The 16,409-nt window shown below is 33.4% G+C and overlaps 1 protein-coding gene across 1 annotated transcript; it reads right to left on the bottom strand.

Moving 5' to 3' along the window:
- Positions 1–227: 227 nt before the first annotated feature.
- On the bottom strand, positions 228–2,446 carry LOC141614239 (uncharacterized). Its single transcript, XM_074432998.1, has 4 exons — positions 2,378–2,446; positions 1,712–2,285; positions 1,382–1,459; positions 228–265 (listed from the first exon to the last, which is right to left on the bottom strand). Exons 1-4 carry the CDS (start codon positions 2,432–2,434, stop codon positions 228–230), a joined length of 747 nt encoding a protein of 248 aa, XP_074289099.1. The 5' UTR covers positions 2,435–2,446.
- Positions 2,447–16,409: the final 13,963 nt, after the last annotated feature.

The raw sequence follows: 16,409 nt of genomic DNA on the forward strand, positions 1-16,409 counted from the left end.
CATCATCACCTCACCGGGTTTTTCTCCTTCCTCGCCTTTTTCATCATTCCCATCGGCGTCTTCATTACCAGTTGCTTCATCCTCTCCTTCTGTTATCTTCGTTTTTATCGCCAGCATTGTCTTCATCTTTATCATCATCATTCTCTTCATCTGGTTTTTCATTCCTCCTCTTCATCTTTATCGTCATCTTCCTTTTCATTTCCCTCACTGGTTGGTTGGTCAACAACCTAGCCTGATGCATCATCATCAGCCTCTTCCTTGTTATCTGTGGCACAAGTAATTGAATTGAATATAAATTACTAATGTTTTTCGGACCAACAATGCCTCATAGTTATACTAACGATGTTATCAGAAATTTACCTTCGAAGATCCTTCTTCACCGCCTCGATCGTTGGTTCTCTTGACTTGGCCCGATGCATCATCTTCGGCCTCTTCGTTGTCATCTCATGTAGCGATAATTGAATATATATATATATATATATATCATCAGTAAACTTCGATAAAACTACGACACGATAACAGCGTTACTATAACAAAGATGTTACAAAAACAAAGTGCTAACGATGTTACATCACTAATACAACGAGTGCAAATAGATTTCTCTATTACCTTCGGAGATCCTTCTTCACCTGCCTCATTGGTCTGGGTTGTCTTCAGGCTTGCCGATTCATCAATTTCCGCCTCTTCCTCGTCATCTCAGTGTCACAGTAATTGGATTCAATATATATTAACAATTTTTCTTTGAACCAAAAAAGGCACAATAGATAAACGTAAACTTCATTAAAACTACATCACAAGAAACATTGTTACTATAACGATGTTACATAAAGAATAATTGCTAACAGGTGTTACATCGCCTAATACAACGAGTTTAAATAGATTCCTCAATTACCTTCGGAGATGCCTTTTCACCGCCTCACTAGTTGGGTTATCTTCAGCCGGCTCGATGCATCACCTTCGGCCTCGCCTTGTCATCATCGTGTAGCGATAATGAATGAAAATATATTACTAAATTATTTGTTAAAAAAGCACCCAAGAATGAAAAAGGCTATAACAAAGATTACACTATTACCTTCACCGATTCATCTTCCGCTCGCTAGTTGTTTTGTCACCCTGCCCGGACGCATCATATTCATCAAGATCATCGTTTTCATCTAAAAGGAAAGTAATTGAGTATTAGTAATTATTTGTAAAATGAAAACTCTATAACAACGATCATGTAACAAAGAAAGTTAGTGCAAGTGATTAGATTATTGTAGTATTGTTACTATATTACCTTCATCAGATGCATCTTCATCATCCTCGCCACTCCCCTCTTTGTCGTCTTCATTTTCTTCTTCTTTATCATCCTCCTCCTCTTCATCTCCGTCATCCTCTTGACCTTTCCCAGATTCATCCTCCTCATCTGCATCATCGTCTTCATCTGCATCATCCTTTTCCTCTGCATCATCCTCTTCATCTGCATCACAAGTAAGTAATTGAATATTATATTACTAACTATTAATATATATAAAATATTACAAAGAATAAAGCAGTTATTGTAAAAGTATAACTAAAAGTAATAACAAAGAACAATCTTACTCGATCTATTACCTTCATCGAGTTGGCTTTCAAAGATCCTTTACATCCTCCTCTTTGTCCTCTTGGTCTTCTTCCTCTTCATCCTCCTTTTCCTTTTCATCCTCTTCATCGTCTTCCTCCTCATTGGCACTTTCTTCATCGTTATCTATGTCCGTGCCACCCTCTTGAAGCCTCTTGTTTTTAAGACGACTCTCAACATCGCTGCCATCGTCATCCCCGTCCTCATCATCATCCTCTTCATCATCAGTCCCGTCATCATCGTTGCCATCATCAGTCCCGTCATCATCGTTGACATCATCAGTCCCGTCCTCATCGTCACTTTCCACTCCGTCCTCCATCTCATCTTGCCTGTCCTCGTCATGAACCTCCTCATCCTCTTCATCATCTTCTTCATGATGTTGCTCACTTAAACTGCTCAATACTTCCTTTACCAGGGATTCTGACTTAACTGTCATAGGACTTTTCTCTGTTGGAAATGGTTCCAACTTCCTACTGACTTTGGACCTTGTATATACCGGGAAGTCATTCGCCCTCCTCTTCAACGATTCAGCCTTTCGCACAACATCTTCGGCATATTTAAGGTATTCAGGCTTTAGTGGTGATTTCTGTTTCTGCTTTGATTCGAAAACCTTCAGTCGCTGAGCAAATCTCTCGTGAACAAGGTTGGAATCCCTTCTATACATCAGCAACATCAGGTCGGTCTCCTAAATCAATAAACCAAAAAGAAAGAAATGAATTAGATACCGTTTGGGAGTTGTAACAATTGCAGACAATTAAATTTATAAAAACAACTCACATCAACAGCTTTTTCCTTCAACTCGGCATCTGTTTCAATGCCAGGAAGCTTCTCCATCAAGATGTACTCCCTTCCCTCACTACTCTTAAGAAAAAGCGCTCGTCATCCTCACCTTCATCGATTCTCGCAATCCTATTTACAGAAACATATTAGTAATTAGTAATTAATATTAATAATTAACAATATAGTAAGGTAACAATAAATATTATTACAAAAAGGCATTACGATAACGATATCACAGTGACCATATTACAGTGACGATATTACACTGACAGTGCCACATTACCTTCAGCTGGGGATCCCTTGCCAAGGCAAATAGGATAGACAGTTTCTGACATCTCATTAGCTCCTAGACAGCCAATCTTTCCTTCGTCTTTGACTCTTTTTGAAAGACTTTCATCTGTCCAATGCTGTATCAGAGGTAAGTTAGTTGGTTGTACCTCGCCATGGAGCTCAAACCGGTGAATGTAGGCCAACAGCAGCACCACAATACACCCACAAAGACACTTAACCGTTCCTGTCTTCAACCCCTTGACACCCTCTACTACCTTCTCATAGACATACTTTGACCAATTAAAACCTTTTATTTTTTCAACATCGTCCACACCTTCAACATCTGAAAATAAACGAAATAATTTGGAGTCGGCGCTAAAAAGTGGAGAGCGCATAAAGAACGAACATCTGCTTGAACTCATCACCGCAGGCATCCTTGTTATTCTTAAACCAACTAGTCACCAAATCTAGCTTGATGTTTTGTCTTTGTAGAGATGTTGAACTTCCTTCTCCATTTGTTTTTTAACTCGGTGTCCTCGGATGGGATCCGCGACCGATCGCGTCAAGACCACATTATTACCCTTCACCGGCGGTAAAAATAGGTCATGAACATCATACTTTGGACAAAGACAAACTCCTCTCTTTTCATTACATGAACCTTCAAACTGTCGCAATCAAAAGCCTCAACAAGCAAGTCTCATTAGCCGGAAGGGACTACTGATATATTCATCTTCAATAGTCCTCCAAAGCCAATTTCTTTAATGGCTTTCTTTTGCTTTACGGTAAACTTGCTCATAACATCAACCAACGACCGGGCCCCGCACTTAGTTGGGTATTTATCCGGCCTGTATTAAGGAAGTGTAAATTAGCACCACCGCTAAACAAAGCAGTGTGACACTATTTTATGCCAACAAACCAGCAGATAGAAGAAAGCAACAAAACAAGGATACAAAAAGATAAAGTCATTCTTTGTAACAATCGAAACTTTAAACAAATCAACACGACGAACAAATAAATCAAGAAAAGAAGAACGGTAACACACATTAATTGCTCATTTATTACAAATTATTAACCCTAATTTTGAATCGAAAAACTAGAACGCAGAAAATCAATTACTCACTTCGAGCAAAACAGTTAGGATAAATTTATTACGAATCAAGATAATCGACACAAACAACAACAATAACAAGAAGAACAACAACAAGCTAATTTTTTAATGGAAAATTAATTTCCTTCTAAGATCAATTAACAAACAAGTATAATCGACAATGTTACAAAGACATCTCATTACGGTAGCACTTAAACAAATAAAAATGTTACAAAGATAGGTGTTCTTTGTAACAATGAATAATGAAATCAAATCAAACTTTAAACATACAAGTTTTGGCCACTAGAAAGACACATACTTTTTTAAGACCTCTTCTTTTTCACCTTCACCACCGTCTTGGCTGGTCTCTTCTCTGTTTTAGCCCTCTTCGACATTTTGGAGTTGACGCTCGAGTCATCCGAAACCTCATAATCTCTATCACTTTCATCTTCAGATGACATGGGCTTATCTCTAGGTCTCTTTTTTGTTACTCGTCTTGGTTTCTTTGTTTACGCCACCTTTTTTGGCATTGCGTTTGTCGGTTTCTTTTTTACAGACACCTTCACGCTCTCTTTCTTGCTTACTAGCTTTTCTGCTATTGGCTCTTTTGCCGCTGAAACTTTCTTTTTTGGTACAACCTTCTCCGCCATCTTTTGTTTGGGCACCTTCTTTGCCACCTCTTCTGTCACCAACTCTGCAGATTTGGCCGTTCTTTCTTTTTGGTCGACCCTTTGTTCTGATAACTTTTTTGGGCACCTCTTCTTTTGTCTCCTTTGCAACCGATTTTGATTGCTTAGTCGCTTTGCCTTTGACGTTGGCACGATTCTTTGCCTTTTGAGGAGGTGCACTTGCTTGCTTCTCAATGGGCACCGATTGCTCCTTCAACAACACTGGAACATCATGCGACGGCTTTTCTGCCCTTCTTCCAGGGCACATTGGTTTCTTTTTTACTTTGCTTTGGATCGGAACATTCGACTGCTCCTTTGGTACTTCTGCGGGTGGCTTAAGGACCTTTTCGGTAGGCACCTTACTTTCCTTCACCGCACCTTTTTTGAAGGAGCGGGTGTTGCACAGCGTAGACTCTCTGTAGGCACCTTCGTCGCCTTTTTCACCTGTAGGATTTGAAAGCTTTTCGGTCTGCATCTTCTTAGTCGGCTTTGGCAAGTTCTCTGTCGGCACCTTTTTGCTCTGTGGCTTCTCTGATGCGGCCACTTTAGCCTTCTTAGTGGGAGCCGATTTCTCGGTACCTCTTCTTTCCTGACATTGTTATTTTCAAAAATTAAAATCAGAAGTTTACAATAACAATATAAAAGACAACAATTAAATTGAAAAGGAATGATGGTAGTCAAGTCGTTGAAGAAATGACAAATGGAATACGAATAATGGCGGTCGAATAATTTTTAAAGATCAATTGATTCTGTTTTCTTTGTAACAATGAGACAATATATCATAAACCCTAATAGTAGTGACTTGCGGTCGAGCAAAGATTTGTAGACACATACTCGGATGCATGAGATGCTTCGACTTCCTTCTGTCTTTGGTTTTGATGGCTTACGTGTCGGCACCTTTTTGCTAGGTGTCTTCTCGATCTTTGCTACTTTTGCCTTCTTCGTCGCAATGATTTCTCGGGCACCTCCGCTTTCCCGACATTGTTTTTCCAAAAATCAAAATCGAATAAGATTAAAAGTAAATCAATTACAACTACTACACCGATAGGTAATGATGTCGCTCTTTAAAAGGATAGGGGTAGTATACTTACGTTATTCTTTAGATCGTGTTACAAGAACATTGTTAATGTATATATGTTGAGAAATATTATAAACTTCAGGAAAAGGGACATTTCATGCAAATCACTAACAACTCAACACAACGAAGAGTTATAGGGACATACTTGATCCGCATGAGATGTTTCAACGTTTTTCGTTCTTTGGCATTTTAGAAGGCTTCGTGTCGGCGCTTTTTGCTCGTTGTCTTTTCCGAAGCTTCCACTTTAGCCTTCTTACGACAGATTTCTCGGTTACTACGCCGCTTTATCGACATTGTTTATCAAAAAACCAAAACAGAATAACATTAAAACTAAAACAATTACAAATATTAAACTCAAGCGAATGATGGTGGACGAGTCTGACAAAGAATGTGGAATGGAACAAGAATGATAGTATCCTCATAGAATGAGACAAGTTACTGATGATTGTCAAACAATTGTTTTGTTATAAAACTACACATAACAACATTATTCTGAAAATTGATTGCTTTGCCCTTGAAAAGGATAGGGGATACACTTTTACTCGATAGTGTTACGAATACATTGTTAATGTAGATCTGTTGAGAAATATTATTAATTTCGGGAAAAGGGACATTTCATGCAAATCACTCAAAGACGACGAAGAGTTATAGGGACATACTTGATCAGCATGAGATGCTTCGACGTTTTCTTTGTCTTGACGGTTTGGAAGGCTTCGTGTCGGCGCTTTTTGCTCGGGCATTGTCTTTTCCGATGCTTCCACTTTAGCTTTCTTCTCGACGTCGATTTTTCAGGTACTACCTCTGCTTTCCTGAGATTGTTTATCAAAAAACCAAAACAGAATAACATTAAAACTAAAACAATTACAAAATATTACACCAAGAGGAATGATGGTGGACGAGTCTTAGAAAGAATGTGGAATGGAATAAGAATGATAGTATCCTCACGAGAATGAGACAGTGTTACAAGATTCTCAAACAATTGTTTTAATATAAAACTATAGTAACATCATTATTCTGACGCAATTGCTACTCTTTAAAACGATAGGGGATACACTTTTACTATGACAGGTTTTGATAATATTATTCTTGTCGATTTGTTCAGAAATTTTATTAACTTCAGGAAAATGAAAATTCCCTGCAAATCACAAATAACTCAACACGACGAACAAATAAATCAATCGAAAGCAGAACGGTAATACACATTAATTGCTCATTTATTACAAATCATTAACCCTAATTTTGAAGCGAAAAACTAGAACGCAGAAAAATCGCTTACTCTCTTCGAGCAAAACAAAGAAACATTAACAACAAGAACTGTAATAACCTAATTTTTTTACAAAAACTCAATTTCTTTCTTCGATCAATTAATAAACGTTTCAAATCACTATAATCGAGACTAACAACAACAACAATAACAACAACAACAACAGTAATAACCTAATTTTTTACTGAAAACTCAATTTCTTTTTTCGATCAATTAATAAACGCTTCAAATCACTATAATCAAGACTAACAACAACAAGAATAACAACAACAACAATAATAACTTAATTTTTCGCGGAAAAATCAATTTCCTGCTTTGAGCAAAATAGGAACCCTAAGTCGATGATTATTTGAAGAAAAAATAGTATAATCAACACTAAAAACAACAACAATAACAACAATAATAGCAACAGCAACAACATGAAGTGGCGAAATAAGTTTAAAAACAATATAATGAAATAGAGCGATTTTATACCTCTTCGTCATCTTCGAAACGATTGTTCTGAGTAAATATAATAATGATCTTCACTTGATTAGTGCGATTTTGCTTGATGTAATAAAATTTTCGGAAAAAATTTATGGTTTAGTGAATTAACTGCCAAAGAAAAAGAACGTGAAGCGGTTTGTACAGGGAGATACAGGCGTTTTAGAGAGAGAAAAGAAAGTGAATTTATGATGAATAATGAATGTGTCGTTCTTTATATATCAGTGCGCCTAGTTTTTTTTTTTTTTTTTTTTTTTTTTTTAAATAAACACACGTGTCATAATCAGGACGGTTGGATCAATAAGATCCAACGGTTCTTATTGATATGCTAGACTCATCTAAGATGCTAGACTCATGGGATGCTCACTCTATATATATATATATATATATATATATATATATATATATATATATATATATATATATATAGTAATAAGATCAAGTGAGTCCATGTCTTACATTTGAGTCCATAAGTCTCATTGTGAGCCTTTGGATCATGAAGATGAAGGGTGGAGATTAAACACCCAAAATGGTCATTAATAAGCTAATATACCACTCTCTCACTACCTATACTAATTAATCACTAACTCTTCCTAATTAACTACTAATTTAATATATATACTTTTCCAAACACCACTTCTCTCTCATCTCTCATAATTTCACTCATCTTTTATCTCTCAAAAACCTATCCTCTCTAAAAAAAACCAAACAATTTCAAATCCTAAAAAATAAAAAAAATCCCGCCCTTTACCTCACCAACCCTCCCACCGGCCACCACCCACCCCCGCCGCCACCCCCACAGCCACCCTCACTCGACCACGACCACCCTACGAACACCCCACGACCACTACCGACCACTCACCACTCACCCTCATCCTCACGCGCTCCACCCCAAACCAGCCTCACCCTCACGCGCTCAGCCTCACCGGCCTCACGCCATCCACCCCACACCAGACGACTTTCCCGCCACCGTCCAGCACCCACCCGACTCAGATCTGCTGCTTTTTTTTTTCCAATTTCGTTTTTTTTGGGCGGTTCGGGTGTTGCGTTTTTGTTTATCAAGTTATGGTGGTGGTGAGGTTAAATGTCTATGATGGTTTTGTTTTGTTTTGTTTTGTTTTTCTTTTTGTTTTTGTTTTTTGTGTTTTATTTTTCTGGTTTTTTTTTGTTTTTATTGGTGTTTTTGTTTTATTTTTGTTTTCTTTGATCACTGTTTCTCGTTTTCAGATCTAACATTTAGTTTTTTTTTTCATTTTTTTTTTAATTGTGATGAGGGGGGGTGAAACTCTTTGTTTTTTTAAAAAACAAAAACAAAACACAATTTTCAATATTGTTGTTTTTGTTTTTGTATTTATTCTAGATTCTAGATTAGTCTTGTTGTACATATTGTTTTCAAATTTCCTTTATAATTTTTCCTAGATCTTATTTATATTTTGTGAGATCTCATTTTTTATCTTTTTTCACTAAATTTTTTAGTCTTGTAACTTTTTTCAGCTAGAATAACATTTTTTCGGCTAAAATTACACTTTTTGTTGTTAGAATTACACTTTTTTCTGTTAGAATTACACTTTTTTTCTGTTAAAATTACACTTTTCTCTATTAAAATTACACTTTTTCTGTTAAAATTATACTTTTTTTTATTAGAATAACACTTTTTCGGCTAAAATTACACTTTTTGTTGTTAGAATTACACTTTTTCTGTTAATTTTCATCTTAAATCTGCATTTTTTCTCCTAGAATTACTCTTTTTTCTACTAAATTTACTCTTTTTTCGGTTAGAATTACACTTTTATTTTCATCTTAGAATTACTCTTTTTTCTACTAAAATTACTCTTTTTGTGACTAAAATTACACTTTTTGTTGTTAGATTTACACTTTTTGTTGTTAGTATTACACTTTTTTCTGTTAGAATTACACTTTTTTCTGTTAAAATTACACTTTTATTCATTAAAATTACACTTTTTTCTGTTAAAGTTATACTTTTTTTTTCTAGAATAACATTTTTTTCGGCTGAAATTACACTTTTTGTTGTTAGAATTACACTTTCTTCTGTTAGAATTACACTTTTTTCTGTTAAGATTACACTTTTTTTCATTAAAATTACACTTTTTTCTTTTAAAATTATACTTTTTTTTGCTAGAATAACACTTTTTTCGGCTATTGGACTAATGTTACACTCTTCATGGACTTGGTCATATTCTCATATTCTCATTGGACTAATGTTACACTCTCAATGGACTAAAATTACATTCTTAGTGGACTGAAATTATACTTTTCTGGACTAAAATTACACTTTTCTGGACTAAAATTATATTCTCCTTGACTAAAAATAACAATGTCATTGGACTGAAATTACACTTATCTGGACTAAAATAACACTTTTTGTCATTAAAATAACACTCGTAAAATGCTAAATTACAATAACTTGTGATAAAATTACAAAAATTCAAAATATTATTCGTTAAAATCACTCGGAAAAGATTGAAGTTAAACTTGTAAAACGCTAAATTCTCGAAAATATTCACTAAAATAACACTTTTTGTCATTAAAATAACACTCGTAAAATGCTAAATTACAATAACTTGTGATAAAATTACAAAAATTCAAAATATTATTCGTTAAAATCACTCGGAAAAGATTGAAGTAAAACTTGTAAAACGCTAAATTCTCGAAAATATTCCTTAAAATTACAATTTTTGCTGCTAGAATTACACTCGTAAAATCCTAAAATGTCGAAAACTTGTCTCGAAAAAAAAAAACGAAAAAAACCGAAACAGGAAAAATGTTAACAAAATTTTCATAAACTTTGAAATATAAGACAAAATATGGTGTTAATTGTGTATGATAATGAATTAGTGAATGTATTATTAAAACTAGAGAGAGAAGTGAATTAATTAGTGTTAAGTGTATTTTTTGCTTTCAATCTCAACCTTCCACCATGCATGATCCAAGGGTTGTGGGAGGGACTTATGGACTCAAAAAAAAGGGACTTAGAAGAACTTGACACTATATATATATATATATATATATATATATATATATATATATATATATATATATATATATATATATATAGAAGTAGGATCATATGAGTTTGGTTTTTTTGGTGAGTTACCCCTCTGAATCTAGACCATTGATCTAATCTAAGATGGATGGCTAAGATTAAATCTTACTCAACCTATAAAAACCCACTTTTCTCTCAATCTCCCTCATTATTAGAAAAAATCACTCTCTCTCCTCTTTCTCCCCTAAAAAGCCGAAATAAATAAAAAAAAAAAAAAAAAAAATGAACGACGACATGTTCAATCGTGTCAAATTCAATCTTCATCAAATTTCTTCAAATTGCAGGCTACAAACTCAATCTTCATCCTCAATCTTCATGATCCTCGTTCAAATTTGTCATCAATTAAGGAGATTCGTTGTCGCTTTCGCTTCATTTTAGTATTTCTCTTCAATTTTACTATATGTAAGTACTAATTTTGTTTTCTAGATCTGATTGGTGCGTTTTCATTATCGTTCTTATCTAATATCCTTTTCATTTTTGTTGATTCGTTGTATGTCCGTCTGCACTTATGTTTTGTTGTTAAATTGCTTGTTTTCTCATTATTTTCCCAATAATATATAAGGTTTTGAGTTTAATATGAGAATTCTAAACGATCTTGTGCATTTTCATGTTGTTTGTAAGCTGTTTCATAAGTTTTTTCTTATTCAGTTGTGTTATTTTGTATCTTTGATAATTTTTAGGGTTTTTGATTTAGATGTGTTACCACCACGAACTTTGTCTGCTAGTGTTAGTTATTGTATTGCTTTAACCGAATTATTGTATTATTCAAACTCAGTTATTGTATTTTGGGTACATTATTATTTCTCTGAAATAACCAGTTATTGTATTGTGTTGTTTCAGTTATTTCAATGCATTAGTTGGATTATTGTATTTCATTTTGCTTAGTTACTTCATTCTGACAAAATATGATTTTATTTCTCTAAAAGATCCAATTATTTTAGACTGTTTTTATGGTTATTTCAATACTTATGGGTCGTTATTGTATTTCAGTTGCATAGTAATTTTCAACTCACGCCCTTCTTTGTTTTTATTTCTTTCAGCGAGCTTTCACTTTTTGCTAGTTCAACCCTCATCAGCTAGACATGGTTCTCATTGGGATGAATGGGGAAAAGACACCATCAAGACAACTTCTTGTTAATGTTTAACTTCAGGGATGAAGTATGAGACAAAGTACACAAGTTCAATCATGGCCGATTATTGTAAAGTTCAATCACAGTTATTGTAAAGTTCAGTCACGGTTATTGTAATAATTTACGGAAATTATTATACGACGCTGATGTAATTACTCTATTTTTATGTTGTAAAAAAGTGTTGCTTATGTCAAATTCAGATTGCAATTCATCTTCTTCCGCTTTTTATCATCCAGCTTCTTATTCATCTTCCTCGCCTTCTTCTTCTAAAGCACGCTCAACAAATCGGGAATGGCTATATTAACTCGACGATACAATAACGGTGTTTTAATAATACAATAATCAAGGTTAAAGTAATACAATAATTGAGATGTAATGTTACAACAATCGCATATGAATGTTTGAATATTTTTGAGTTTTACAATAACACAATTTATTCATTATAATAATTGAGTTTCTACATTACAATAACTATAATTACCTGATTTATACAGTACAATATCTGAGTTTCTACATTACAATAATTACATATATCAGAGTTTTACATTACAATAACTGAGTTTGTACATTACAATAACCGAGTTTGTACATTACAATAACTGAGGTTCTGAATTTGAATAACTATTAAATAACCACGTTTCTTCATTACAATAACGGAGTTTCTAAACAATCAAGGTTAACTATTAAATGACCAAATATATACATCGATTATTCCACAACGTATGTCCGTGTTCAACGTGATTCAACTCAGAAATCACCAAAAATAATGAATTATTTCATTGAATATATTATATACATCCAAGAAGTAACTCGACGATACAATAACTCTGTTTTAATAATACAATAACTGGGTTGAAGTAATACAATAATTGAGATGTAATGTTACAACAACTGCATATGAATGTTTGAATATTTTTGAGTTTTACAATAACACAATTTATTCATTACAATAATTGAGTTTCTACATTACAATAACTATAATTACTGTTTATACAAGATAACAATATCTGAGTTTCTACATTACAATAATTACATATATCAGAGTTTTACATTACAATAACTGACTTTATTCATTACAATAACCGAGTTTCTACATTACAATAACTACAAATACCAGAGTTTCTTCATTACCATAATTGAGTTTATACGTTACAATAACTGAGTTTCTACATTACAATAAATGAGTTTCTACATTACAATAACTGAGTTTCTGCATTTGAATAACTATTAAATAACCACGTTTCTTCATTACAATAACCGAGTTTCTACATTCAACTAGACATTTTAACATACAGTTGGTGTGCTAAGCTAGATTACCAACAATTTTTCAAGATTATGATAATAATCACCAATCAAATGCCATCGGTCTGATAGACAAGCATACTAACGGAATAGCAATTGAAATAACTCGCAAAATAACATATATTGACTTATATAATCTACGCTTACCTTCGTTTTGTCGATTCGCGCAAAGGTTTCTGCAAGTTTTGGGCGAAAATTGACGATTGAAGAGTGTATCAATCAAATTGAACGAATATGATGAATTAATTTTGTGTTTTTGACTTGAATTACTCAAGTTTTTATGAAGATTTGATTGAATAACGTCTTGAAATTGAAGAAAATAGGAAAAAGGAGAGAAAGAATGAAGAAATTAGGGAAACAAGATAGAATATGAAGAAGATGAAGAATACGGAGACCTAATTTTGTGATGCGTCAGTTATTTTCGTAGATTAGGATTTTTTTTGGGTTTAATCTCAGCCCTTGATCTTGTTAGATCCAATGGTATATAAATGCGGGGGTAACTCACGAAAAATGGCAAACTCACCGGATCTTGCCTCTATATATATATATATATATATATATATATATATATATATATATATATATATATATATATATATATATATATATATATATATATATATATATAGTGTAAAGATCAAGTGAGTCCATGTCTTACATTTGAGTCCATAAGTCTCATTGTGAGCCTTTAGATGAAGAAGTTGGAGGGCGGAGATTAAAAGCAAAAATAAGGGGATTAATGCCTAACAAAACACTCTCCCTCTCTACTTTACTAATCAACATTAATTAATTATTAATCCACTATATAACATTTTTTCTCACAATAACTTCTCACTCATCCCTCACAATTTCATCCATTCATCTCTCTAAAATCCCAATTAAATCAAATACCCAAAAAATTCACTTCAAAATCAGAAAAATTCAAAAACCCAAAAAAATCCCACCCCCCCAACCCCCTCCTTCCACAAACTCCACCGGCCACCACCACATACACCACAACCACATACACCACAACCACCTTTCCCCACAACCACCAAAATAGTCGATCCCGCGCCCCCAACCACCCTCTTTTCTCTCCGCCACAAACCCAGATCCGCGCCTCCCACCAGCCTCCTCAATGCCGCCACCACCACCGAACACCAACATCAAACACCACAAGCTATCTCCTCCCTCTTCACCACCACGCACCATCCTCCAACTACCACCACAACCACCGCCTCCTCCAACTAACAACAACAAACACAACCACACCCTCCGCGACAACAACTTCACCACGCACCTCTCCTCCCCTGCCTCACCACCACCACCGACGACTCACGACCTCAACATCACACCTTCCACCGCCCTCCCATTCTCTTTATTCCAGATCTGCCGCAGTTTTGTTTTTTTTTTTTTTTTTTTTTTTTGTTCTTTTTTCTTCTTTGTTCAATCTCACGTGAATGTGAGGGGTTTGCAGTTTGTTTTACTTTTGTTTTGTTTTTTAGTTGTAGATGTGGGTGGGTTTTTGTTTGTTTTTTTTTCTTTTTTTTTTCTTCTTTCTTTAATCTCACGCCCCCATTTGTTTTTTTTTTCTTGTGACTTTTTCTTTACTTTGTTCTTTTTTAGATCTACTTTTTTTTCTTCTCTTTTTTTTTTTTTGAAATTTCTTATCTATTTTTGTAAAATAGGATGGTGGTGGTTATTGTTGTAAAATATGATCCTAATATCAATTTTTTAAAGACGAGATGAGGGAGGAGGAATTATATCATTTCTTTGGTATATCTTCAACAAATGAAGATAAATACTAAAATCTGAGTTTATTGGTGTTAAAATTACAATTTTCTCCATTAAAATTACACTTTTTGTTGTTAGAATTACACTTTTTTCTGCTAGAATAACACTATTTTAGGCTAAAATTACACTTTTCTTGTTAAAATTACACTTTTTTCTGCTAGAATAACACTTTTTTCGACTAAAATTACACTTTTTGTTGTTAGAATTACACTTTTTTCTGTTAGAATTACACTTTTTTCTGTTAAAATTACACTTTTCTTCATTAAAATTACACTTTTTTCTGTAAAAATTTTTCTTGTTAAAATTACACTTTTCTTGTTAGAATTACACTTTTTTTCTACTAGAATTACAATTACACTATTTTTTTTTTGCTAGAATTACACTTTTTGGCTAGAATTACACTTTTTCCTACTAGAATAACACTCTTTTTGACTAAAATTACACATTTTTCTGTTAAAATCACACTTTCCTCCATTAAAATTACACTTTTTTCTGTGAAAATTATACTTTTTTTTGCTAGAATAATACTTTTTTCGGCTAAAATCACACTTTTAGTTGTTAGTATTACACTTTTTTCTGTTAAAATTACACTTTTTTTTGCTAGAATAACACATTTTTCGGCTAAAATTACACTTTTTGTTGTTGGAATTACACTTTTTTCTGTTAAAATTATACTTTTTTTTGCTAGAATTACACTTTTTTTTGCTAAAATTACACTTTTTGTTGTTAGAATTACACTTGTTGTTGTTAGAATTACACAATTTTCTGTTAGAATTACACTTAGCTCTATTGGACTAATGTTATACTCTCAATGGACTTGGTCATATTCTCATATTCTCATTGGACTAATGTTACATTCTCAATGGACTAAAATTACATTCTCAGTGGACTGAAATTATACTTTTCTGGACTAAAATTACACTTTTCTGGACTAAAATTACATTCTCCTTGACTAAAAATAACAATCTCATTGGACTAAAATTACACTTACCTGGACTAAAATAACACTTTTTGTCATTAACATAACACTCGTAAAATGCTAAATTACAATAACTTGTGATAAAATGACAAAAATTCAAAATATTATTCGTTAAAATCACTCGGAAAAGATTGAAGTTAAACTTGTAAAACGCTAAATTCTCGAAAATATTTCTTAAAATTACACTTTTTACCGTTAGAATTACACTCGTAAAATCCTAAAATGTCGAAAACTTGTCTCGAAAAAAAAAAAACGAAAAAAACGAAACGTCGAAAACTTGTCTCGAAAAAAAAAAATTACGAAAAATACCGAAACAGGAAAAATGTTAACAAAATTTTCATAAACTTTGAAGTATAAGACAAAATATGGTGTTAATTGTGTATGATAATGAATTAGTGATGTATTATTAAAACTAGAGAAAGAAGTGAATTAATTAGTGTTAAGTGTTTTTGCTTTCAATCTCAACCTTCCACCATGCATGATCCAAGGGTTGTGGGAGGGACTTATGGACTCAAAAAAAAAAAAGGGACTTAGAAGAACTTTGCTCTATATATATATATATATATATATATATATATATATATATATATATATATATATATATATATATATATATATATATATATATAGAGGCGGGATCTCGTGAGTTTGGTTCTTATGGTGAGTTGTGAGTTTGGAAATCAAGACCATTAGATTAAGAGAAACAAACGGCTGAGATTAAATTAAAAAAGGGAACAAAGCTTGGGATTTAAAAAGTCGCGTTCTTCCTCTCTAACCTTCAGTTCGTCCTTTATTTTTTTCACTGTACTCTCTAATAATCTTCATTCCCAGATAAAAAAATCGCATTCATCATCTATCGCCGACCACCGCTGCTTCTTTCCCCTCGTCAGGCCGTCAAGCTAACACGCAGCATTACCCACCAATTTCGAAT

This window comes from Silene latifolia, chromosome 11, assembly GCF_048544455.1.
Source record: "Silene latifolia isolate original U9 population chromosome 11, ASM4854445v1, whole genome shotgun sequence".
Lineage (NCBI taxonomy): Eukaryota > Viridiplantae > Streptophyta > Magnoliopsida > Caryophyllales > Caryophyllaceae > Silene > Silene latifolia.

What these genes read in the sequence shown, in the direction of transcription:
- LOC141614239 (XM_074432998.1), bottom strand. Translation starts at nt 2,434, where the DNA reads ATGGAGAAGCTTCCTGGCATTGAAACAGATGCCGAGTTGAAGGAAAAA. An exon ending in TGAAGGAAAAAGCTGTTGAT is followed by an intron (nt 2,286 to 2,377) that starts GTGAGTTGTTTT and finishes TTATTGATTTAG; the next exon opens with GAGACCGACCTGATGTTGCT. An exon ending in CATAGATAACGATGAAGAAA is followed by an intron (nt 1,460 to 1,711) that starts GTGCCAATGAGG and finishes CTTGTGATGCAG; the next exon opens with ATGAAGAGGATGATGCAGAG.